Genomic DNA, 27,587 nt, shown 5'->3' on the forward strand with positions numbered 1-27,587 from the left:
GAGTATTTATAATTGCTCAAATGATGACCAAATAATGTTAAGCCAATGAAATATAGGAATGAAATACATTTTTCATGTTTTAGTATTATGTTTTCACATTTTATACTATTGCATTGTAAGCTTGGGAGTCATTCCCTTCCATTTTTTTATTGTATTGCTTAAATCAAAGCACCAAGGAAAGATGGACAACTCAGTGGGGGATATTCAATTGTTTGAAAAGTCGGTTGGGTGTCTGTTTGTTCCTGTCTAATAGATAGGAAAAAACAGACATCCAACTGACTTTTCAAACAATTGAATTTCCCCCAGTGTGTATTTTGTACAGGTAATCAGATTGATTTTTAACAGGATAAGTAATCATAAATTCCAATAATATTGTTACTGTATTGGATTGCTGTAGCCAGATGTTACACTATACTATCCTATAGTATACATCTCTTTAAAATGGAAATGTATTTTCTTATTTGTCTTTTGTTGTATTACAGGAACACTATGGATTGTTATGGGAAATACATAGCAGTTGTTCTGGTCTTTGTCTCAGTCTGTATGCATGTCCTTCATGCATTCCCTGAAGATAATATTCTGGCTTCAGGTAATGAAGTATATTCTATCATCTGTCTACATTGTCACATTAATTATGTGACAACTCTGAGTTAATAGTACCAATATACCCAAAAAATAGGTAAAACATTAGTCTGTAGTAACATTCCTTTGTACTGCAACAGCACCATGTAAAAGTAAGCTATTACTGTACCTCCCACTCTATTACTGGCAGCTGAAGCTCCCCTCCCTCCTTGCCCTGCATCTATAAGACAGACTTCTAATGGGCTATAACCCAATGGTTCTCAAACTGTAACCCGCCGGCATACTTGCAGGGGTGCCTTGGATTGGTGATCCAGGACCAACTCAAATTATTTATGGGGAATGTAATAGATAAAAACCAGTGCTTATGGCTTCCAATCATAATATAATTGGACAAACAGAAGCAAATCTTGTTCCTCATCACACAACTGAACCTAAGGATGACATATGAACACAATTCACTTAATTTAATATTTTTTTCAAAATGTCTCAATAGTAAACATTTGTCCCAGGGGTGCCATGAAAAAAGTTCTGATACTCTAGGGCGCCGTGATTCAAAAAAGTTTGGGAACCACCGGGCTAAGCCTATCTATGACACAAAATAAAAATTGACTGCAGGTATTTGAAGCCAACCAACCGATTTTGGCAACACAGTTTAGATTTGAGGGGACTGTCAAGCTGTTCCACATTTTGTACTTTTGCCCCACATTGTTGGAGGACAGGAGGTATTTGCCCTGCCGAATGTAATGGCGCCTGAGGTGCCAGCCGATCTCGGACATTTTTTTCAAGGGGCAATCACTGGTTTTGCCTTGTAAGTGATTGTCCCTTTAAAAAAACGTGCAAGATCGGCTGGCATCTCACACCTCCGGTGATCTCGGACGTCATTACATCTGGCCAATGTTGTTTTCCTGCTGGGCCATGCAGTGCCTTGTCCACACAAACTATGACACAGTCACACCTGCAGCCAAGCCCCTGACCCTATTTCAAATCTATCTATGGTGGTCATTCCGAGTTGTTCGCTCGGTAATTTTCTTCGCAGCGATTTTCCGCTAATTGCGCATGCACAATGTTCACACTGCGACTGCGCCAAGTAAATTTGCTGTGCAGTTAGGAATTTTACTCACGCCATTACGAGGTTTTTTCTTTGTTCTGGTGATCGTAATGTGATTGACAGGAAGTGAGTGTTTCTGGGCGGAAACTGGCCATTTTATGGGAGTGTGTGAAAAAACGCTGCCGTTTCTGGGAAAAACGCGGGAGTGGCTGGAGAAACGGGGGAGTGTCTGGGCGAACGCTGGGTGTGTTTGTGACGTCAAACCAGGAACGAAACTGACTGAACTGATCGCAGTTGCCGAGTAAGTGTGGAGCTACTCAGAAACTGCTAAGAAGTGTCTATTCGCAATTCTGCTAATCTTTCGTTTGCAATTTTACTATGCTAAGATTCACTCCCAGTAGGCGGCGGCTTAGCGTGTGCAAAGCTGCTAAAAGCAGCTTGCGAGCGAACAACTCGGAATGAGGGCCAATGTTGTTTCTTTTGCTAATCTATATATCTTCACATTATGCAGGCTATACCATGCCTTGTAAGTGATTGCCCATTTAAAAAAGCATCTGAGATCATCCAGCCAATCTCGGACTCCATTACATCCCGCCGAATATTTGTTAAAAAACAAACAAAAACATTTTAGTTATTTCATGTATATCATTCAGATCAGTAATGTGTAGTCTGTATATGTATTTATGGCAAATATAAGCTTTACTTGCTGTATAAATAAATGCCATGTATTTCTGTACACAGGTTGTCCCGAGTGCAGACTGAAGGAAAATACAGTTTTTTCAAAGATGGGAAAAGGGCCAATTTTTCAGTGCAGTGGGTGCTGCTTTTCTAGGGCATACCCTACACCAATGAGATCAAAGAAAACAATGCTGGTGCCTAAGAACATTACATCTGAAGCTAAATGCTGTGTGGCAAAAACACAATACAGGGTAAGGTGTAGTATTACATAGAAGTGCAATATCTAATTGTACAGTGCCATGGTCATGTTTTATACGGTACAGATTTAAAATAGTAATGTGATATTTTTTTAAAAGTTCTAAAACCTAGTGTAAAAGAGATGTAGGAAGAGTCTACCAGATGGTTAAATACTTTCAAGGGTGCTGATCTTTAGCACCAAAATATGTCAAAAGGGAAAACATCACTGTGCATGGAAATAATAGTCCCCTTCCTATACTGCTGATATTGGGTAAGACAGAGATCAGTATCCTCATGCAAACATCCAATATTCCTGCCAGGCTTTTGTACAGTCTGCAGTTTCCTGCACTTCAGAGATGCCTAAATCTGCTCCATATCCCTTCCATGGAGACGTTGCTGAATGACCAGCATTTCTTCAGTAGGCATGGACTTGCTTTATCAGATATAATATGATTCTAAAATCAAAGTAGACAAGTAGCATATATATTGCTGAGGTTCCATTGTGTAGCATGAGGTTTGATTTCTTACCTCATAAAAATGCTACATCCTGCGCTGAACAACAGCAGCAACTTAGTAACCACTGTAACAGTTCTGGTCACAAGCACAGAGTCCAATCGTATCATCTCAGCCTTGCTCTTCTTTGGTTCCTGATCTTGTTCCTATTCAAGGACCTCTGTAGAAACACAGAAGGGCCATAGCTAAAGGGACTAGTTCCTGCCATAAAACATGACTTAATAACCATTGTCCAGAAGGAAGCTCGATCTACACAATCTAGGCCAAGCCATCTTCCATTTTTCTTCCCGAACGGTGTTGTGTTGGTGCAGATCCTATTTTCCTCACCTGATTATTCCTGCTTGTCCTGTTGGAGGAATATCCATATTCTTCATCTAATCCTAACTGTATCCTACATGTAATGATTACATGAGATCCTACTACTATATCTTCCTCTCCTGGTTCTGGGCAATTCCATGTCTTATCTACCGCTTCGTATTGACTCTGTCAGTAGTACTGTCTTCTTTACCTAGATTGACATAGTCTGGTGACTACTGCAGGCAGATCCAATGCCGTTTGTATTCCTAAATTAATATTAGTCAGCCTCCGCTATGAGCGTTGGTAATGGTTTGGGGGGACAATGTTTATTTGCTTATTTATCCTTAAAATGATTAAGATAAAAGCAGATGGCATGTCTGGAGATTAGAATAGGCCACATATATTACGTTTGTATAGACTTATTGTTGCTTCACCAGGCTAAAGGGGTCTGAACTTCAATATGAATGTGGTATACTCAGCAAAACCAAGTGAAATTTGATGCGCGACAGTTATGTACTGTCTTTCCATGTTGTCTTTTTGTTGGGTGTGCTGATTACACATAGGGTTTCCCCTTAAAGTAATGGGCAATTACTGAGGGAATTGTTCATCGTCAGAGGAGGATTTTAAATGAGAAACCTAACACTCTTTGATCTCGCATAGCGGTGATGAGAAATGTGGACACTCGCCACTTGTAGATGCTCTCCACACTTCAGTGTGGCATGATGATTCAACATTCTACACACACAACATACACATGCAAATCCTTATGCGTCTGTGCATCATTTGTGTAGTGAGGATTCAGAAGCAGTTGCCCTGTTATCAAAAAATCCTACGTGTTAGTATCGGAATCCCAGCAGCCACTATGCCGACAGCCAGAATGCCAACAGCGGCATCCCAATAGTCAAAATCCAATGGATCCCGATAAGTATTTTAACCCTAACACACCCATCCCACAGCCTACCCCTAACCGTCCCTCCCTTACCCGCAGCTTAACCCTCCCCCTAGTGCCTAACCCCAAACCCAGTAGTTACCATCGAGATCCATTGGGATTCTAATTGTCGAGATTCTCCTGTGGGGATTCTCACTGTCGGGATCCCTACTGCCAGGAACCTGACTGTATCCCATGGAGATTACCCTGTCTTCAGTCAGAAGTACCCACATGAGGCAATAGTTTTTTAGACCTCTAGGCTTTGTTGAAAATGTATATCTTCAGTCTAATAATATATGTATACAGTATCTTCAGTCTAAACATGACTTGGATTGGTTTGCTCATGTCTCCCAACGTTCCTGATTTAGGACAGTCCTGAAGCAGTTATGTATGTCCCGCTTGCTAAGATGAATTGTGGCAAACACCAGTAATGAAATGGTCATTTTTGGGTTAGAAACGGAGTCTTGGCCACCCCCACCTCTTGTTCCCTAGCACTCCTAGTGCTGTACATCCCTAGGCACACCCCAAATCTTATGTATCAGTACAGTGCTGCCTTTGTGAAGAAAACAATAGTTGTATGTGTCAGTGAACATATGTATCTTGTTTCCTATGTGGTGGAATGACGCAGGGCCTGATTCAGAGGAGGATGCAGCAGCACATGCGGCAGCATCTATTGGCAGCAGCATCTATTGGTGGATGCTACAAACTCTACCCTTGTATACATCCCTGTCAGAGGCGTAACAAGGGTAGGGTGAGTGGGGCACGTGCCCTGGGCACCTTGGCAGGCCCAGGAGAGGGGGCGCCGCCGCTGGCCAGGGCATCATGCCCCACTCGCCCCCATCACGCCGAAATGTGAGGGGAGGAGAGCGCAGCGTCTCTCCCTCCCCTCACCGCTGCCAGAGCACTAACAGCGCTGCCAGCAGCGCTGCTTGTGTCCGGTCTCCGGCGTTAGCTAATCAGAGCTTGCGGACCGGCTCCAGATTGGCTGCCGGTCCGCGAGTTCTGATTGGCTGGCGAACCGGCGCCACACAGCCGCCGGAGACCGGGAGCGGTGAGGGGAAGGAGAGGCGCTGCGCTGCGCTCTCCTCCCCTCACAGACACAACAGCAGGTGAGTGACCGGGGGTGCGCACAGTGGAGCATGTATCTGGCACAGTGGGGCATGTATCTGGCACAGTGGGGCATGTATCTGGCACAGTGGGGCACAGTGGGGCATGTATCTGGCACAGTGGGCACAGTGGGGCATGTATCTGGCACAGTAAGGCATGTATCTGGCACAGTGGGGCACAGTGGGGCATGTATCTGGCACAGTGGGGCACAGTGGGGCATGTATCTGGCACAGTGGGGCAATGTATCTGGCACAGTGGGGCAATGTATCTGGCACAGTGGGGCAATGTATCTGGCACAGTGGGGCAATGTATCTGGCACAGTGGGGCAATGTAACTGGCACTGAGGGGCAATGTATCTGGCACAGTGGGGCATGTATCTGGCACTGTGGGGCAATGTATCTGGCACAGTGGGGCACAGTGGGGCATGTATCTGGCACAGTGGGGCAATGTATCTGGCACAGTGGGGCGATGTATCTGGCACTGTGGGGCAATGTAACTGGCATTGTGGGGCAATTTAACTGGCACAGTGGGGCATGTATCTGGCACTGTGGGGCATGTATCTGGCACTGTGGGGCATGTATCTGGCACTGTGGGGCATTGTATCTGGCACTGTGGGGCAATGTAACTGGCACTGTGGGCCATTTTCAGTGGCCACACCCCTTCTGGTGCGTGGCCACACCCCTTCTGGTGTGTGACCACACCAATTTTTTCGTCACGCGCACCTTCGGCGCGCGCACATGCTTCTTTTGCTGTTTTTTTTTTATTTTTTTGGGGGGCGCCATTTTCCATCTTGCCCTGGGCTCCAAAAACCGTAGTTACGCCTCTGATCCCTGTGTCTTAATGGGTTGGGTAGGCTTTACCGGTGGCTGGGATCCCGGCGATCAGCATCAAAACGCCGGCTGTAGAATGCCGATAGGGTGGGCGAGTGGAACGAAGCCCCTTGCAAGCTCGCTGCGCTCGCATGCCGACTGTTAGGATTTTTAGTGGGCAGGATGTAGGTGAAGGTATTGTGACCAGCAGTCTCCTGACCACTGGTCACATAACTACATTCCATCTGTATGTGCAAGGACTGAGACACCAACTTTTAGTGTCTGTGTACACAATAATACTAACTGGTGCATCCTAGAACGCCATTATCAGGCGCATTATCAAAACTTGCACTAGCACTAACACTACGGCAATTATAGTTTTTTTTTCATATATGTCATCCTATGTAAGCATTCGGGTGTATAATCAACCACTTCACTGCCATGCCCACAACAATCCCATAACACGCCCACTGAATGGACCATTTTTGCTTGCATCTCTAGCCACCTCCCAGTCACTGTCTAGAAATGCCCATCACTTTTCCACCATATTTCTGATACCGTTCATGTCAAATGCAATAGTTCCATTGTGCATTCACTGTGTAATGTATGTTCCATAGTCGCAGTTGCAAAAAATCATTCAACTACGTTATAACAGCGGCATTGCAGATTGCATATGGCTCTGAATCAGGCACACAAAGACTTGATTTTAAACGTTCCTACTGTATGTTCTAAGGTATAGTTTGTCATCTTTGTTGAAAGAAGAGTTTGAAAGAATACTTATGGAAGGATAACACATTCATTGCCAAAACGCATAAGACAAATAAAGCTTGGAAAGTGCACATAATAAATTTTGCCTACAGTTAGTTATTGTCAGTTCTTATTAGTGATGAGTGGGTTCGGTTCGTCGGAATCCGAACCCCCCCGAACTTCACCCTTTTTACACAGTACCGAGGCAGATTCGATACTTCCCGCCTTGCTCGATTAACCCGAGCGCGCCCGAACGTCAACATCCCGATGTCGGATTCTCGCGAGGTTTGTATTCTATATAAAGCCGCGCGTCGTCGCCATTTTTCACTCGTGCATTGGAAATGATAGTGAGAGGACGTGGCTGGTGTCCTCTCACTTTGTTTCAGGGGGCTGCAGTGCAAATATCTTTATTCTGGGGACCAGCAGTATTATAGGAGGAGTACAGTGCAGAGTTTTGCTGACCAGTGACCACCAGTATTATACGTTGTCTGCCTGAAAAACGCTCCATATCTGTGCTCAGTGTGCTGCATATATCTGTGCTCACACTGCTTTATTGTGGGGACTGGGGACCAGCAGTATTATATAGGAGGAGTACAGTGCAGAGTTTTGCTGACCAGTGACCACCAGTATACGTTGTCTGCCTGAAAAACGCTCCATACCTGTGCTCAGTGTGCTGCATATATCTGTGCTCACACTGCTTTATTGTGGGGACTGGGGACCAGCAGTATTATATAGGAGGAGTACAGTGCAGAGTTTTGCTGACCAGTGACCACCAGTATTATACGTTCTCTGCCTGACAAACGCTCCATATCTGTGCTCAATGTGCTGCATATATCTGTGCTCACACTGCTTTATTGTGGGGACTGGGGACCAGCAGTATTATAAAGGAGGAGTACAGTGCAGAGTTTTGCTGACCAATGACCACCAGTATTATACGTTGTCTGCCTGAATAACGCTCCATATCTGTGCTCAGTGTGCTGCATATATCTGTGCTCACACTGCTTTATTGTGGGGACTGGGGACCAGCAGTATTATATAGGAGGAGTACAGTGCAGAGTTTTGCTGACCAGTGACCACCAGTATACGTTGTCTGCCTGAAAAACGCTCCATATCTGTGCTCAGTGTGCTGCATATATCTGTGCTCACACTGCTTTATTGTGGGGACTGGGGACCAGCAGTATTATATAGGAGGAGTACAGTGCAGAGTTTTGCTGACCAGTGACCACCAGTATTATATGTTGATCTATTACTGGCATATAATTCCACACATTAAAAAATGGAGAACAAAAATGTGGAGGGTAAAATAGGGAAAGATCAAGATCCACTTCCACCTCGTGCTGAAGCTGCTGCCACTAGTCATGGCCGAGACGTTGAAATGCCATCAACGTCGTCTGCCAAGGCCGATGCACAATGTCATAGTAGAGAGCATGTAAAATCCAAAAAAATAAAGCTCAGTAAGATGACCCAAAAATCTAAATCAAAATCGTCTGAGGAGAAGCGTAAACTTGCCAATGTGCCATTTACGACACGGAGTGGCAAGGAACGGCTGAGGCCCTGGCCTATGTTCAAGGCTAGTGGTTCAGCTTCACCTGAGGATGGAAGCACTCATCCTCCTGCTAGAAAACTTAAAAGAGTTAAGATGGCAAAAGAACAGCAAAGAACTGTGCGTTCTTCTAAATCACAAATCCCCAAGGAGAGTCCAATTGTGTCGGTTGCGATGCCTGACCTTCCCAACACTGGACGGGAAGAGGTTGCGCCTTACACCATTTGACGCCCCCTGCAAGTGCTGGAAGGAGCACCCGCAGTCCAGTTCCTGATAGTCAAATTGAAGATGTCACTGTTGAAGTACACCAGGATGAGGATATGGGAGTTGCTGGCACTGGGGAGGAAATTGACAAGGAGGATTCTGATGGTGAGGTGGTTTGTTTAAGTCAGGCACCCGGGGAGACACCTTTTGTCCGTGGGACGAATATGGCCATTGACATGCCTGGTAAAAATACAAAAAAAATCACCTCTTCGGTGTGGAATTATTTCAACAGAAATGCGGACAACTGGTGTCAAGCCGTGTGTTGCCTTTGTCAAGCTGTAATAAGTAGGGGTAAGGACGTTAACCACCTAGGAACATCCTCCCTTATACGTCACCTGGACCGCATTCATCAAAAGTCATTGACAAGTTCAAAAACTTTGGATGACAGCGGAAGCAGTCCACTGACCACTAAATCCCTTCCTCTTGTAACCAAGCTCCTGCAAACCACACCACCAACTCCCTCAGTGTCAATTTCCTCCTTAGACAGGAAAGCCAATAGTCCTGCAGGCCATGTCACTGTCAAGTCTGACGAGTGCTCTCCTGCCTGGGATTCCTCTGATGCATCCTTGAGTGTAACGCCTACTGCTGCTGGCGCTGCTGTTGTTGCTGCTGGGAGTCGATCGTCATCCCAGAGGGGAAGTCGGAAGACCACTTGTACTACTTCCAGTAAGCAATTGACTGTCCAACAGTCCTTTGCGAGGAAGATGAAATATCACAGCAGTCATCCTGCTGCAAAGCGGATAACTCAGGCCTTGGCAGCCTGGGTGGTGATAAACGTGTTTCCGGTATCCACCGTTAATTCACAGGCAACTAGAGACTTGATTGAGGTACTGTGTCCCCGGTACCAAATACCATCTAGGTTCCATTTCTCTAGGCAGGCGATACCCAAAATGTACACAGACGTCAGAAAATGAGTCACCAGTGTCCTAAAAAATGCAGTTGTACCCAATGTCCACTTAACCACGGACATGTGGACAAGTGGAGCAGGGCAGACTCAGGATTATATGACTGCGACAGCCCACTGGGTAGATGTATTGCCTCCCGCAGCAAGAACAGTAGCGGCGGCACAAGTAGCAGCATCTCGCAAACGCCAACTCGTTCCTAGGCAGGCTACGCTTTGTATCACCGCTTTCCAGAAGAGGCACACAGCTGACAACCTCTTACGGAAACAGAGGAACATCATCGCAGAATGGCTTACCCCAATTGGAAGAGGAGGTTTCACATCTTGCCTCTGTAGAGCCAGTTTGTGCAAGGAGAGATTGATTGCTTGTTTTTTGGTGGGGGCCCAAACCAACCAGTCATTTCAGTCACAGTCGTGTGGCAGACACTGTCGCTGAAATGATGGGTTCGTTAAAGTGTGCATGTCCTGTTTATACAACATAAGGGTGGGTGGGAGGGCCCAAGGACAATTCCATCTTGCACCTCTTTTTTCTTTAATTTTTCTTTGCATCATGTGCTGTTTGGGGACTATTTTTTTGAAGTGCCATCCTGCCTGACACTGCTGTGCCACTCCTAGATGGGCCAGGTGTTTGTGTCGGCCACTTGTGATGCTTAGCTTAGCCATCCAGCGACCTTGGTGCACCTCTTTTTTTCTTTGCATCATGTGCTGTTTGGGGACTATTTTTTAAATCTGCCATCCTGTCTGACACTGCAGTGCCACTCCTAGATGGGCCAGTTGTTTGTGTCGGCCACTTGGGTCGCTTAGCTTAGCCATCCAGCGACCTTGGTGCACCTCTTTTTTTCTTTGCATCATGTGCTGTTTGTGGACTATTTTTTAAATCTGCCATCCTGTCTGACACTGCAGTGCCACTCCTAGATGGGCCAGGTGTTTGTGTCGGCCACTTGGGTCGCTTAGCTTAGTCATCCAGCGACCTCGGTGCAAATTTTAGGACTAAAAATAATATTGTGAGGTGTGAGGTGTTCAGAATAGACTGAAAATGAGTGTAAATTATGGTTATTGAGGTTAATAATACTATGGGATCAAAATGACCCCCAAATTCTATGATTTAAAATTGTTTTTGAGGGTTTGTTGTAAAAAAAACACCCGAATCCAAAACACACCCGAATCCGACAAAAATTTTTCAGGGAGGTTTTGCCAAAATGCGTCCGAATCCAAAACACGGCCACGGAACCGAATCCAAAACCAAAACACAAAACCCGAAAAATTTCCGGTGCACATCACTAGTTCTTATATATTGCCGAATCCATGTAAGGTACAGTTAAATAAAGCTAAATAGATCTTATTAATCAAAAACGTTATGAAGATTCATCCAATGCATGTTTTTGGTACACAAATCCTTTACTAAACCTTGATGTATATTTAATAGGGTGCAAGAAGCCAGAGGTGCTGGATTTTTGCAAGAATAGCCATATTTTTAAAGCAGCAATCATTTACAAGGCAAAACCAGGTTGGTTTACATTGTAAATGTTTGCCGCTTTTAAAACATGTGCAGTCTCACACAACTCCCGCACCTCCAGCTTCTCACATCCTATTACATTTACCCCCTAGTGTCTGACAGCTACATGCGATGAAGCTGAATGGGGATCTCTTATAATTAGCTTTTGATTTGAATAAAAAATTTAAAATGTCATATTTAACTTAACACTTGTACCGATTAGTCTGATATGATTTATCAAGCATGTACTGATGGTAATAAAGACTATAGTACTGTATATTACATATAAGGACTACTATCCTGTAATAACTCTACTATCTATAATAACTTGAGAGTATGTTGAGATATTTTGAAAGGGAGACTTGAGCCGATAGCTAATACCCCTTATATACTAAAACAGATGTAACATCAATTACTGTTATTGTAGCTTGTTATTTTTGGGTTGCATGGACAGATGGGAGAACACAGGCAACAAAGAAGAAAATTCTGAAAGTAGGAGAAACAGACAAGAGGATACATGTAATAGTCTGTGAACTGCAGGCATTGAGAGATACCACCAACGGGGTAATCATTTCACTGGCAAAAGCAACCTGATCCCTTTTAAATGATTGCTACTTGAAAATGTTGGCCCAACTCTGAAGTCGCCAATGCCTGCAATTCTCAGGCTATTACATTAACCCCAAGGGGTGATAGAGATAGAAAGCAGGGCCTTAAGGCTGCAGACAGAAATAGAGGGTGAGAATATGATGGTGTAAGAGAAGTGTACTTTCTGACTTACCATATGACAGAAAAGGCTGCTACTCAGCACTAAGCTGTGTTATTTGGATATGCAGAGTTTTATGGTGAAAAAGTGGCAAACAAGGATTGTCTGCACACCCTATGGTTGTCTTCCATACTATTCTGTAGTTCATGAAGCAAAGTAATGTGAGTAGGTGGAAGGACTATTCCACAGGAACAGCATTAAAGATATTATACCAGTGATATCAATATGCTCGTCAGCCACAGGCTGGGCTTGTTTGTAAAGTGTCACTACACATCTTCCTCTGGTATCACTGTAATATGCCTGAGGAGAAGCATATTACAAAGAAGTAAGTAGATGTGGGAACACATAAGCATACCAGAGGAGTCTGTGTCTGTTTTCATTGTTGCATGATGCAGATGCAGTCATTCTAAGGCAACAGGCAGTGTGTGCCCACATCCCCACAGCCTACAAATACCAGCCCAAATCACTGAATTTTATACCAGCCTGAAGGGCACATGTCCCCCTGCCACGCAGACCATCCCAACTCTAGAGTAGAGATGCAGTTGACATTATTAGTAGTTACTCTATATGTAGAGAATATAATATTATTGTTGTGATAATTAGTAACTAGAACATTTGCATTTCAATTTAAAATGAATCTCCATATTTGTTTTCCCTACTTTAAAAATCAAATTGGAATCTTCTTTTCTGCAGTAACGCAAGAGGAAATGTGATTTCAGTAATATGGATTGATTACCTTAGATAGAAAAATTGTCCGCACTGTTGCCCTGATTCAATTATTTAGTGTATAAGATATGGGAAGGTGCGCTTAATGTATCATAATTGTAAAACAAAAACAGGAAAAGGGATTCAAAGAGGCACTCAAGTCTAAAAGAAAAATGTATTCAAAATTAACTGAATATCAAAATGAAAATAGTGGTTGTAGTGGTCCACCGGTGTTGCAAAGGAATAGCAAAATATATAAAAAAAAAAAAAAACAGTATAGAAATATCTACTGGTGTGGAATTGAAAAGAAAAGAAAAAGTGATTTAATATAAGTTTAGTGGGACCTAAATACTGTACTGGGTATTTCTATTTTATTTTATTTAAGTAAAGATAACATTTCACTGGAGTTTATTCAGTTAGTAGTGGGGTGTATCTCATGGCTAATCTTTGGCTAATTTATGTGTGACATGGGGAATGGCTATTCAATTAGCCTTTTCCCAGTGCTGGAAACTCACTAATTGCATGTAAACTATGGAAACAATGGGGTTTCCCTAAGTGTTAACCCCCCAATGGTGCCTTTTTCTTTGCAGACTTTTTCCTTGCAGCTCCTGAAGCTGCAAGGAAAAGTACACCTTCAAGGATTAACACGCGGGTTAATCAGGGACGTGCGGTGAGGTAAATGGCTCAGGAGGCACTGGCTAGTACAAGAGACAATTTCACACAATATACGAACCAAAGGGTTCATGTGGGCATTATGTACAGATGCAGCAGAATATACTGCTGGAAATTTGGTGAGTTTTGATGAGAGATGTGGTGAAAAGTAGTGCCTCACCTGCCATAGAATTTTTTTTTATCCAGAGCTTTGACTATAAAAATGATTAGAATAATGTAAAGAAGATATTTCTAATATAGGCCCTCATTCCGAGTTGATCGCTCGCAAGGCGATTTTAACAGAGTTGCTCACGCTAAGCCACCGCCTACTGGGAGTGTATCTTAGCATCTTAAAATTGCGAACGATGTATTCGCAATATTGCGATTACAAACTACTTAGCAGTTTCAGAGTAGCTCCACACTTACTCGGCATCTGCGATCAGTTCAGTGCTTGTCGTTCCTGGTTTGACGTCACAAACACACCCAGCGTTCGCCCAGACACTCCCCCGTTTCCCTGGCCACTCCTGCGTTTTTTCCAGAAACGGTAGCGTTTTTTCCCGCACGCCCATAAAACGGCCTGTTTCCGCCCAGTAACACCCATTTCCTGTCAATCACACTACGATCGCCGGAGCGATGAAAAAGCCGTGAGTAAAAATACTATCTCCATTGTAAAATTACTTGGCGCAGTCGCAGTGCGAATATTGCGCATGCGTACTAAGCGGAATTTCACTGCGATGCGATGAAAAATACCGAGCGAACGACTCGGAATGAGGGCCATAGTCTTTGTATTTTTCATATACTTTACATAATCAAAACTCTGGCATATACGTTAGCATGACTGGAAAGGCTCTGCCTCACTCCACCGCACGTCAGTGGGGTTAATCTCCTCTAATTGAATTGAATCGGTGTGGTAATTAGGTTCAAGGTAGAGGCCGCTGCTAATTAAATGTGCCTCTAAATGTAATCAAAATGCTAGTCCAGTGGCAGAAAGATAAAGTGGTGTCTAGATCAGACTGTCTCCTTATGCATTCTGTGCTCTAGCTATTGTAACTATTAAGTACTGTATCACTTCTAGTGAAAGTGGATAACTTGTTACATTGTATCAAATAGTATCTCATTATACTATGAACCAGTTTATCCAATAGTGCAAATGGTGGCCAACCTGTGGCTCTTGAGCCTCATGTGGCTCTTTCTTTATTCAAATGTGGCTCCCGACACTCGAAGTCACGTGACCACAACAGATCTGGAAACTGCTGCACGCCAGACAGGCAGCAGCAGCACTACGGAGACTGAGAACTGAGAGAGCCAGATACTAGAGGTGAAACACCCACTGGCAAACAGAGGACACATAAGGGGCTGCTGCAATGGCACGAGGTGTATTTTCGGAGGGGCTGTAGTGACACATGAGGGTCCTGGCAGGAGTGACACAGGAGAGTGCTGGCAGGAGTGAATCATGGGGGAGCTGGCTGTAGTGACATACTGTAGGAGTGTGCTAGCAGGAGTGACACATGAGGTAGCTGGCTGAAGTGACACAGTAGGGTATGTGGAAGTGGCTCTTTAAATGTATTTTATGTTGGATTTGACTTTAAAAATGTATTTTATGTGGATCTGGCTTTTTAAATGTATTTTATACCAAAGGCGTGGCCTAGCAGGCACAAGGCCACACCCCATTTTTGCATGTGCGCCTGTGGTTTGATGCCGGCTCTTTGACATGCCTAACAAGATTTTTTTGCTCTTTGTGTCTGACTGGTTGGCCACCCCTGCAATAGTGCCTTTAAAAGAATTGTTAGAAGATTTGGTGATTAAAACATATATACAGAATTAATATCTCCAGATCTGTCTGGCTCAAAAACTTGTATACCGCTATAAATAAAGCTTTTATTATTATTATTATTATTATTATTATTATTATTAGGGAATTACATCCCCAATAGGCTTGACTAGGATTGTGGTTAGATTTAATCTCCAGCTAAATGTTAGCTTTCCGTAAATAAGATGGAATAGAATTGATCACCTTGACTAGTGTAATAGAGTTGCCTCATTAATGACTAAAGCTGGTCAAATATTGCATGATAATGCAGCTGACCAGGCAAATGGATGAGGGGAGGAACAGGTGGTGGAGCGCCTTCACACACTGCATGATGTATGGAGGTCATCTCGTTTCACAGTATGAAGGTGGCTGAAAGATGATTGGATGGATCAGACAAGTTTGATAAGCAAACAAGTCAGACTGTTTTTCAGTAGTTTGCAGGCTGTAAATAATTATTGATCAGGTGCTTACAATGAACAACTACAGTTAAAAAAAACAGTCTCTTGGTCGGCAGACTTGCACGATTATAACACAGTGAATGGCCAGATTTAAATTCTAATCATCTGGAAGGTAAATATGCAAGCAAAAAATCAGAAGCTGCTGATAGCTTCATCATTGCACAACATACTTGCCTACCTGACCCTCTCCATGAGGGAGAAAATGCTCTGTTCCTGGACTTTCCTGGTAATGTATGATTGCCATCACCTGTGGTGAAACACCTTTCTTATCAATCAACTAGCTCACCACAGGTGATGGCAATCATACGTTACCAGGAAAGTCCAGGAACAGAGCATTTTCTCCCTCATGGAGAGGGTCAGGTAGGCAAGTATGTTGCACAGTCATAAGCCCCATACACACGGGGAGATGTGTTCTGAGCGATCTAGCACAAACTGCTCAGCACACATCTCTCCCCCCGCTCAGCACACATCTCTCCCCCCGCTCAGCACACAGCGCGTTGTGTGCTGAGCGGAGGGGGGGGGGGGGGGGGGGGGGGGGCAGTAGGACGAGCGATCTAACTAGATTTGGCATGCAGGCATGTCAAATCTAGAGTCAGCGATAACGATGCCTGGGGCCATGCATCGCTATCGCTATGGGCATACACACGGAGAGATACGTGCTTAATTTCTAAGCAATCTAGTCAGACTGCTTAGAATTTAAGCATGGATCTCTACGTGTGTACACCCTATACAGTACATAAAAGAGACATACTCCCTATCTGGTGTATCTTGGTTTGAATTAATGATTTATTATAATGCAATTACTTAATCAGTGTCCTAAATCTATGCTCACCTGTTCCTGACATAATGGGATGCAGGTCAACCATATGCAAAAATAGGCGTATGTTTTGTTTCTATATATACACAGTGCCTGGTTCTGATATTGAAGTAAAGCCCAAAAAGATAAAAAAATAACTGTGCACCTTGGCAAAACCATGTTGTACTGCAGATGGGGCAGATGTAACATGCAGAGATATGTATTTGGGCGGGGTATGTCGGAACTGAAATCTAAATTGTAGTGTCAAAATAAAGCTGTCTAACATTTGCTGGCTACACACAAAAGCAGCCATTATTTACCCTGTATAGATTTTTTTTATGTATTTGCTACCCTTGCATTGCAACATGGTGTGTTCCAGATACAAAGGGGGTCATTCCGAGTTGATCGCACGCTGCCGATTTTTGCAGCGCAGAGATCAGGTTGCTACTGCGTATGCATATGCATTGCAATGCGCACACACGTCTTACGGGTACAAACAGCATTGTTGCTGTGCAATGCTTCCAGCGACGATTCCATTCGCACAGCCGTTCGCAAGGAGATTGACAGAAAGAGGGTGTTTATGGATGTCAACTGACCGTTTTCTGGGAGTGGTAGGGAAAACGCAGGCGTGTCCAGGTGTTTGCAGGGCGGGTGTCTAACATCAATTCCGGGACCGAACAGGCTAAAGTGATCGCAAGGGCTGAGTAAGTTCAGACCTACCCTGAAACTGCAAAAAACTTTTTCGTCCCACTCAGCTGCACATGCGATCGCACACTTGCAAAGCGAAAATACACTCCCCCGTGGACGGCGACTATGCGTTTGCACGGCTGCAAAAAGTAGCTAGTGAGCGATCAACTCGGAATGAGGCCCAAAGTTACTTGCTTTTTTTTGCTTAACTTCCTAAACAGAACCAGAGTGCGGAAATGCATATTTAACTCAAAGCAGATTGTGCTTTATGTAATAAATAAATAAATAAATAAATAAATAAATAGTGCTCATTCGTATTTGAACTTAGCACCAGACTTGTCTTGTTGCTTCCAATTGTATAGTTCTATTATAATGTATAGCAAACATCTGTTTACTTTCATGTAACCTGGTCAAGGCTGATTAGTGTTTATGTATTACATTCAAGGTAAACCAATCATTCTGCTCCCTTAGCCGTAAAGCAAAAAGGTGCTCAATAATACAAAGTGACAGGTGCATATTCTGGGTTGCATGAAGCATAAGGCACAATGGGCATTTGCCTGGGGGCAGCTGAAAGGGGGCTCTTTGCTTATCCACCATGTTTTTTGTTATATGCAAAGAATATGAACATAAAGCACAAGAAAAACTTGCTGAACTATGTTACATCAGAGGACAGAATGAGTTGTTTACTATTATCTGTTTAGTGACAGGTCTGCCAACTCTATTGAATTATATTTTTAAAACAAGTATGGCTAATGGATTAGCAGTCTTGGTTGATCAAATGTTGTTTACCTATAGGCTATAATCAGATTAATCCAGCCATGTGCTTTTGAAATGTAAACTAAGGGTGGGTACACCCCTACCGTGGGTGTGATCCAGCAATGCGATATAACAAAACATTGCACATACTATAGGATCAGCTGCATGTGATTGCACCGCGTTGGCCATGGAACAATCCCATTAGATGTGCAGCACATCCAATGGGGTGATTCACTGAATGATGGCTAGGAACTAGGAATCTGGGTACACACTTGTGTATATGATGTGTACAATATATTGCTCCGACATGGATCACATAGTGTATACCCATCTTAAGACAAATATTATCTCGCTATACATTAACTGATCACTGATAATGACACTGATTCATAAAGGCAAAAATCACAATTGTACCTGCTTTCTAGCAATTTCCTTCTAACAAAGCAGCTGCCTGAGACCACTACATCATAATCTGCCTATTCCAGGACACCTGTCTCTAGTGCAATGTATGAAAGTGCTGCCCTGAACAGCGGGCATGTGTCCATTTTTATTATAACATTATGCTATGTCTTTGTTTATTATGCTTTTAATAAAGTGCTGGAACACATCATCAAGGTCACAATCAGGGAGTACAGCTGTTACTAATGTACCATGTCCCGGTCCAGCCGCAGAAGTGTGCTAATGTTATTGCCTATGAACTGCTTCTTATTCACAGGCATGTGTCTGAGACTGAGTAGCAGTGCTGGATTACCAAATACGCAGAGTAGGCACTGTCCTGTGGGCCTCACGCCTTTTAGGGGCCCCGTGACAACAGAACAAAATAATACTGATTTGAAAGAAAATTACAATCAAGCTTTCTCAAATTGTTTCCAAATGATAGAAAAAAAATGAATAAACTCAAAGAAATGAAAACTTTACATTAAAAACGCTATAGAGAAAATACTGTATTATTGTACTATACCCATTAGCAACTTAAAGTATATAAACCATAGACATCAGATTCACATTACAGTTTCCTGATTGTAGACTAGTTTGGAACTATGAAAAACATATTAGGAGATAATTTGTGAGGGCCCACCATGAGATTATGACTGCCTAGGAGCCTCCACAGGGTTTATTCCTGCACTGATATATATATATATATATATATATATATATATCAGACTGCTCCCTTCCCAGCCACGGTCAGTGCCCGATACCCTGCTGTTGTGTGGGAGGTAATGCAGGAGGATATGTGCACCTTCAGTTACTTACTCCTTTACTCATATTTAACGCACACATTTCTCAGTAGTGTCATAATATCAGACATTTGTCAGATTTAATGTCATATATATAACATTGTTGGACCTCTGCATCCAACAGGTCGGAGACCAGGGGGAGGATAAGGGGGGCCCTGTATATTTTATCTGTACCTGGCCCACATTTACTGATGGTAGCCCTACTTATCATTATACCATGGCACAGGTGGTGGCCAAATGTTCTATTCCTAAATTTGTTAATTAGTGTATATATATATATATATATATATATATACAATATGTGTACTAGAGCGTTCAATATGTTTCATTTAAACATATGATAAACAAGGATTTGTTATCTTGTTGCAGCAAAACATATGTGGAATTTAATATGTAAAGCTGCTCGAAGTTTCCACTGCGATGAATGCAAAATTTACTGATATAGAACACAAAACATTAAAAATAATGCAACCAAAGTTGAATGTATAGAACATGTATGGTTTACTATTGGTATGATGATTTTTATTATTATTATAATATCTATCTACATTCAGTTAAAGAGTCTATGCTGCACTCTTCATTGTTTTTGATAGTGCTGCCTAACTTGATACGGGAGGACATGTTTTTTTCTCATGTTAAGACTTAAGAGGTCCATGTTTTCAACAGTGGGTAATGGTAATATGCTTTATAGGGACTGGGTCTTACTGAGGAATTAAAACAGATCACAGCATGACTTTGGGGTCTATTGCTAAGCTTTAGAGAGAGATAAAGTGGAGGGAGATAAAGTACCAGCCAACCAGCTCCTGTCATTTTCAATCACAGTCTGTCACTTGGCAGTTAGGAGCTGGTTGGTTGGTACTTTATGTCTATCAACTTTATTTCTCTTCAAGGCTTAGTAAATAGACCCCTTAATCCCAAAATATACAGTATTTGGTGGCCACTCTAGAGCGCAGTGTGTGATGAGAGCCAGGAAAGTGATGTAGTGGGATATTTTTGTGTAGGCCCTTATTTTACTATTACTACACAGGTATTCTTTCAGGGTTTATATTTTATTATTCTAAAAACAGCTGATTAATTGGTACTTTATGGCTCTCCAGTTTATTTCTCTCCAAGGATTGATAAATTTCCCCCTATATCTGAAAATAAACAATTTGCCCAATATCAATATTGTTTCTATGAAATATCAGGCCTTAGCCCTTAGTAGTGTGATTTTGCCATCTGTAATCTGTTACTGTTTTGCTAACATTTGTATCACAATTGAATATTTTACAGGTAACTTTAAAGGATACTGTGAAGATTGAAAATCATACAGCATGTCATTGCAGTACATGCCTCTACCACAAATCCTAAATGTCAAACATTATCTTATGTGTCAATCGAATTTTATTCAGCTATCCTGTTTTTTTTTTTTAATCAAACATGTTCCTTAGCCTAACATGTCTGAACATCAGTTCATTTTTCCTTCCTATAATGTCATTATTTAAAAATACAATAATACAATGATAAATTATTTTCTGTACACACCCACACACACGCACATTTTTAATTTAGATTTAATGTTTGACACAGAAGTTGTAACATTAAATCATGCTTTCCAAATGAATCACTATAAAAGCAATATATATTATATATTATTTTGCTCTCATCATTTGCAAACTATCATATAATAGGAAAGAACGGCGTAACACACTGGTCTTTTTCTGAAGGGGCACCACACCAAGCATTGGGATTTAGACACTGAGAAACGTTTTAGTTTAATCAGAGGTTCTTTAGTAGACAGAGGGTGGCATGTCATTTGTGGTTTTACCCGTGCATACAATCTCACTCCGTCATCATTCTAGTATAAATAGATGAATATTTTTGGCTCAGCTTTATTAATTTAGGATTTAATCATTTAGGATTTGTATGCAAGGGGGGCCGCTGGGGAACACTGTCAGCTATCAGCAATAATGTAGATAACCAGCATTTCCAGCACAGTAAAATGTAACAAACTATTACCATTTTGAGAACACATTTACAACACATACTAGGTATCACTTTCAAATTCAAGAACTAAGAATGTCAAGAACTACGAATCAAAGAAAAAAATGTGTGCTTGCGTCTATAATGTAATGCTCAGAATCTAGACCACAGATATGCTCTTCCTAAAGCTACATAAAAATGAATATGTTTCATTATAGTTTCCCTTTATTTTATCTCCACATCCTTGACTACTATACACCAAGATTCAATTAAAATTTATAGTAATGTTCTAATTTGAGGAGCAAAGAAAAACTAATTTACATTTTAGTAGGCCTTTTTTATACATTGATCAATTAGAGTTTTATGTATTTACATCTTATAACTTGTTATTGTCATCAACATTAAATAAAGGACTAGATTGTTTAAGACACAACATATTCCAGGCATACCATGGCAGTAATACCAAACCAGTCATACTACTTCAGATGTGAATACAACCAAGCCTTCATTCGCATTTATTGAAGATATCTATCAAGAAGATCAGAAAAGATGACTTCAGAAAGAACGTACTATGCTTGGCTTATAGTCAACAGCAACAAATATGTTTATTGGTTGATAATGTAATAACCAACCATGCAAAACAGTTTCTTTTAACTCTTTTTGAATGATATGCTAAATTATATTTCTAAATTTAAAGCTGAATAAATCCTAAGAACGCATTAAGAATAATTCATTTGAAATGTTTATTTATTGAACATGTCTTTGAATTCTATATGTTCCAAGTTATACTCCAATGCATATATTAGATTTTCTCTTTAATTTTATTAACTTGTTTAATAAAACAGCGGATCTTGTAAAATGTAATCTGCAATATGTTTTAAGTAAAATGTTTGGTGTTTTATAGTTTTGCTATGTGCACAGCATTAAAAAGTTAGATACTTGGAATCGTGTGGTACAAGATAATAATATATAGTCACATTAATGTGCAGTATACTGAACTTGTATGACACAATTGCTACCCATTATCTCATTCAACAATTAAGTCGGTTGCAAGTGCAACATGAGACTCTCAGTCCTATTGGAAAGTAGTAATATTCTAGGGGGGCAATTCAATTGTTATAGGTGCCGATATAATTAATGGGTGCCAGACAGAGCAATTCAATTTCTTCTCTCCACCTCAGGAGATGGCGAGAAGAAATGTGTCCCCCTGTGGCACTCGTGTCCAAATGGAGCAACAATTGAATTGTCCATGGGATGTGTAAGGGGCACTACTAAGGTGGGCATAATGTGTAAGGGGCAATACAACTGAGCTTTTCTCATGAGTACTCCAGGGTTGCCAAAGTATATGTTTGCTTACCAAACAATTTGGCCTCGGGCCAGCCCTGACCCCAGTCCAACATTATGGAGAGGTGCAAATTCAATGGACATCTGGATTGAAAATGATTGAAAATATGACCGATGTTGCAGAGACAGATTCTCCTGTACTTTCTAGTATCAATATCAATTAGTATTGCCCTCCATAAACTTTCCACAGAGCAGTAGGATAAGGCACAGAATTTCCTGATGGGTTAAACACACCTTTGCAAGCACACACAAGCCTCTTTTACATATGTATCATCTCATGGCAAACAGTGTAATTTTGTATTATAATATCTAATATAATGCTTGGGTCATCTGGGATACAAGCAGGCAGGTCATGTGCTTAGTCCTTGTTATTATTACATGACACATCAACAGTTGTGTCAATGTCACAAATAGTAAGAAGCATGCTTGGCCCGTTCCCTGTGTGTTACCAAGTCATCATATGGTATTGCTTTCAGATTTACCCATACAAAAAAGACTTATCTTATTATATACCTAAATGAATAAGGAGTAAAACACCAACATGAAGACAAAGATAAAATATCTATGTTGCCAGTCTTGTATGTGTGTGTGTGTGTGTGTTTGTGTGTGTTTGTGTGTGTGTTTGTGTGTGTTTGTGTGTGTGTGTGTGTGTGTGTGTGAGTAGAGGCAGATCTGATCCTAGACTAATGACCCAGACACCACTACGATACAGGCAACTAGCGGCTAATCTCTTGAACATATTGTTGGCCTTGGAGTTAAATACATTGCGATATGAGAGAGCTGCAGTTATCCGGTCCCAAACTGATAGTTATGTTGCCTTTGGAGATTAGGGGCTTTATTTATAAAGTGGAGGTTTTTCCAAGCCTCTGCATCTGGGTGGTTTTGAGGTGAAAATTTAAAGTGGCACTAACATTAAATGTAAAGTATTCCAAACTCCATCTGAAATGGGCCATAATCAGATCCCAACATTTTATGAGGTTAGGTTATACATCAACTTCTCCAGGTGGAGTGAATGATGTAAATGAGATCCCTGAGACAGAAATGACATGGTACCTGAGTCCCTTTAATCAGTAAGGAGACTTGAGTCCTTTAATGTGCTATCACTTAAAGTATGGTTTGATTATGTTACATAAACAGGCTTTACTTGTCTGATCTGCAAACAATCCAGATAATGGGAGATAGCGAGAACTACTTACAACATACCTGTGGAATTTTCCACTTTTCTGAATCCCTGAGTCCACTGGTTGGCCCAAGATATGGAGGCAAGTAACGTAGAACAGGTGTTAGAAGTAGTAGACCAGGAGCAATCATTATGACTCCATAAAATCAATGAATTGGCCATGGCCAGATTCTTCACACCTGCAGCAGACAGTCCATGGGCCAACTAATTTTGTGTATGGCAACCCATTTGAAATCTTGAGACGCTTAACAATCATTCTAATTACATTTACTGCTAGCAGAGCATTGATACTTCTAATTACTAAATTTCTATCAATTTTGCCCTTAAAAGTTTTGCTTAACATAAAAATGAGTTGAATGATAAATATATAGTCATGATTGTCTATAGCAAAAATATGGTCTTTCTACAGTATACTGATATAGGTTTAGTTTAAGACAATAATCAAAACAATGAAGCTAAACATAAATTCATTAGAGTAAGCTCAATAAGTACAATCAATGACAGATAGAGTAAACATAATGTGTGATATTAATAAAAGGTGGCACAATACCCAGGAAAGTATTGAACTGGAACTGTAGTGCAATATCCATTTCATTATGTAATCTAGCAAATGCCATTATCAGATTGGATATACCATTTGTCAGACTCAAACAAGCTTGTTATGTGTACTATGTGTTAAGCCATGAGGAATGAATGATGAGGTACAAGTTATGATAGATTAATGACAAATGATATGTGACGAATTAAGAGTGATGTTTAATGACAATGTGTCATGGGCAAAAGATAATTGGCATGGAAAATGTGATGATAATGTATTAGAAATAACAAGTTATGATTGAGAATAAAAAGTGATGTCTGATTAAACATCACCATCTTCAAAGTGGGCAGCTTGCTACTGATAGCTCCATCACATAAAATGCATTCCCTGTGGTTTATAATTCAGCAGTGAGCAATGTTATAGAAATGTTATAGACAAAGTAAGAGTAGGTCTTAACTCAAAACTGATTTGCACATAGGGGGTCATTCCGAGTTGTTCGCTCGCAAGCGGATTTTAGCAGATTTGCTCATGCTAAGCCGCCGCCTACTGGGAGTGAATCTTAGCATCTTAAAATAGCGAACGATGTAATCGCAATATTGCGATTACACACCTCGTAGCAGTTTCTGAGTAGCTCCAGACTTACTCGGCATCTGCGATCATTTCAGTGCTTGTCGTTCCTGGTTTGACGTCACAAACACACCCAGCGTTCGCCCAGACACTCCTCCGTTTCTCCGGCCACTCCCGCGTTTTTTCCGGAAACGGTAGCGTTTTTTCCCACACGCCCATAAAACAGCCTGTTTCCGCCCAGTAACACCCATTTCCTGTCAATCACATTACGATCGCCAGAACGACGATGAAAAAGCCGTGAGTAAAATTCCTAACTGCATAGCAAATTTACTTGGCGCAGTCGCAGTGCGGACATTGCGCATACGCATTAAGCGGAAAATCGCTGCGATGCGAAGATTTTTAACGAGCGAACAACTCAGAATGACCCCCATTGTCAAGGAATTTCCAAGGGGGAATATCTATCTATCTACAATTCCAGAGTGAACTAGTACATAATTATAAGGAATTATATCCTACTTTAAATTAAATGGCCATCAATAGAACACATTTCTTGATGATGGATGGAAATTTTTGTTATGTGCAAAGTCCTTCTAAAATTGTCAATTAGTGTTGGGTAGGAAGGAATTCATAAATGAATTTAGTGGACTACAACCAATACAGGAGAGATGTTATAGAAGCCTCCATCTACCCTATTAAGGTGTGAGCTTAGGGAAGAATCCTCTCTGGATTGGACAGTGGACTTTGAACTGATAAAACCCTACATGTTTCACCCCATGGACATCCTAAGGGGTAGGTATCAAAAAACATCTAAAAGGTGAGTACAGGATAAATTCTGTCCAATACAACTTTGTCCAACACATGGATATTTACCTCCAAAATTATAGATGGACCCTATTTTTTTTTTCAAACTATTTTTATTGCAATCTCACATCGTACAGGGTAAGTAAGCAGCATTTCGAGACATGAAAAAGAGTATATAGTTAACAATGTACAACATAAAATATATTATACAAAATCCTCCTAACAGGAGACAGGGAGTCACATATTATTCAGTCTCATATAATCCCAGGTAGAGATCCAAACATATTTTCAAACTTTTCCTCTTATATTAACTTTTATACCCTTCCAAGAAAGGGAACATGTGTATAACTAGTGATATCAGGGAATTTATAGTGTGTTTTAATTATCAAAGCGGAGCAGATTATAGATGAAACGGGATGGATCAAATATCGATTCTCCACTAGTAAAAATAGGTTATCCCAAAAAAAATCCCTAAACTTATATAAAATACCTAAAACATAAGAAAATAAACCAACATGTAATGCCTACTATGGGACACGGGTCGTCGATCCATCCACAGCGCAATCTTCCCAAATCGGGGGTCTATATTTCCAATCAACCCGGTATACAATTGAATATAGAAGGGAGTGGAGAAGGGTCCAGAGAAGTAGAGAGAGGGTAAGTTAGATGTTTAAGGGGTTAGGGTGGTCTATAGCGTGGAGGAGGTACCATGAGGTAGATTGAAAGCATTTGTCAATGGCCTGTTTAGTATGTAAGGGGAGTGTCAAAATGCAAGTGTTCCAACATTGGAACAAGGCAGGGGTGAGCCTCTCCTTATGAATAGAGGTCTCCAGCCAGTCCATGGTGAATAGAAAAAATAATCTAGAGGTCACCATCGAGATATTAGGAGGTATGTTGTGAATCCACTGTTGCAGGATTGCCTTCCTGCCAGCTGCTGATAGTATCATAAGCAGTTTTTTATTAGCCCTGGGGATGTCAGGTTGGTCAGTCAAACACCCGAACAGTGCCCAGGAGGTAGTGCAACTAAAGGATATGCCTAAGGACGTGGTTCCATAGTGATGTACCTCATGCCAAAACTGTGACACCAGAGCGCAATCCCAGAAGCAATGGAAGAGGTCGGCCCCCTCCATTAGGCATTTGGTGCATTTACTGTCTTCTGAGATGCCCATCATAGATCGGCGTTTAGGTGAGATGTATGCCCTATGGAGCATTTTATAGGCCATTTCTTGGTAAGAGCTTACAGGAATAAGCTTTAAGGTCAATTGAAAGTGATTTAAGAGGGATTCAGGGGTGACCTTTGGGATGTGGGAGGACCATTGGGACAGCTCCGGAAGGTCCGTGTCTGGGATAAGTTCAAGACGGATACGTGAATAAATGGTTGATATGGAGTAGCAGGTCGATTGGATTAGTGTGTCTAGAGAGTTAAGAAAGTCGATCCCTGTCAGTTTAGATAGTACAGTTTTAAGATAGTGTATTGCTTGGAAATAGGCAAATTCGTGGAGAGGAAGCAGGCCGTATTTCTCTCGCGCCTCCATGAAAGACAGCGGGGCGCGGGAGGAGTTAAGCAGGTTGCGTAGGTTGCGGATGCCAAGAGAGTGCCAGGTAGTGAAAGGTTGTAGAGCTCCCCCCTCCTGAAACTCTAGGTTGCCGATAAGGGGCAGTGAAAGTGAGTATAAATATTGAAGTTTGAGAGATTTCCTTGCCATTTTCCACGCCTGTATTATGGGGAGTAGTAGTAAATTAGTGGTAATATGTAAGGCCAATTTGGAGGGCTTGGCATGGAGAAGATAACTGAGGGATAGGGGGGCACATAGTTGAGAATCTAGACTAGAATCTGTGTAATAATTATTGTTTCCAAGCCAATCCATAGCAATGCGTAAGAGGCACGCAAGATTGTATTGCTTAATATCAGGTAGATTGATTCCCCCTCTAGGCACCGTCTGGGATAATTTTTTCATGCTAATCCTTGGGCGTTTACCAGCCCAGATGTATTTGGAGATAGAGGCGTTCAGAGAAGATAGGTCTGATTTAGATAATAATAGGGGGGTCATCTGTAAAACATAGAGGAGCTTTGGGAAGCTGGCCATCTTAAATAAGTTACATCTCCCTAGCATATTAAGGGGGAGGGATTGCCAGAGGCCAAGTTCGGTTCTAATCTTATGCAGGACTGGGGTGATATTAA

The 27,587-nt window shown here is 41.7% G+C and overlaps 1 protein-coding gene across 1 annotated transcript; it reads left to right on the top strand.

The window, feature by feature from the left end:
• The first annotated feature begins 489 nt into the window (after positions 1 to 489).
• On the top strand, positions 490 to 20,417 carry CGA (glycoprotein hormones, alpha polypeptide). The gene is made up of 3 exons (XM_063919672.1): positions 490 to 589; positions 2,372 to 2,559; positions 20,286 to 20,417. Exons 1-3 carry the CDS (start codon positions 490 to 492, stop codon positions 20,361 to 20,363), a joined length of 366 nt encoding a protein of 121 aa, XP_063775742.1. The 3' UTR covers positions 20,364 to 20,417.
• Positions 20,418 to 27,587: the final 7,170 nt, after the last annotated feature.

The sequence above is a fragment of the Pseudophryne corroboree genome, chromosome 4, assembly GCF_028390025.1.
Source record: "Pseudophryne corroboree isolate aPseCor3 chromosome 4, aPseCor3.hap2, whole genome shotgun sequence".
NCBI lineage: Eukaryota > Metazoa > Chordata > Amphibia > Anura > Myobatrachidae > Pseudophryne > Pseudophryne corroboree.

Excerpts from the sequence above, each read along its gene's own strand:
- CGA (XM_063919672.1), top strand. The coding sequence starts at position 490 with ATGGATTGTTATGGGAAATACATAGCAGTTGTTCTGGTCTTTGTCTCA. Across the intron at positions 590-2,371 it reads AGATAATATTCTGGCTTCAG|GTTGTCCCGAGTGCAGACTG; the intron begins GTAATGAAGTAT and ends TTCTGTACACAG. Across the intron at positions 2,560-20,285 it reads TGGCAAAAACACAATACAGG|GTAACTTTAAAGGATACTGT; the intron begins GTAAGGTGTAGT and ends AATATTTTACAG.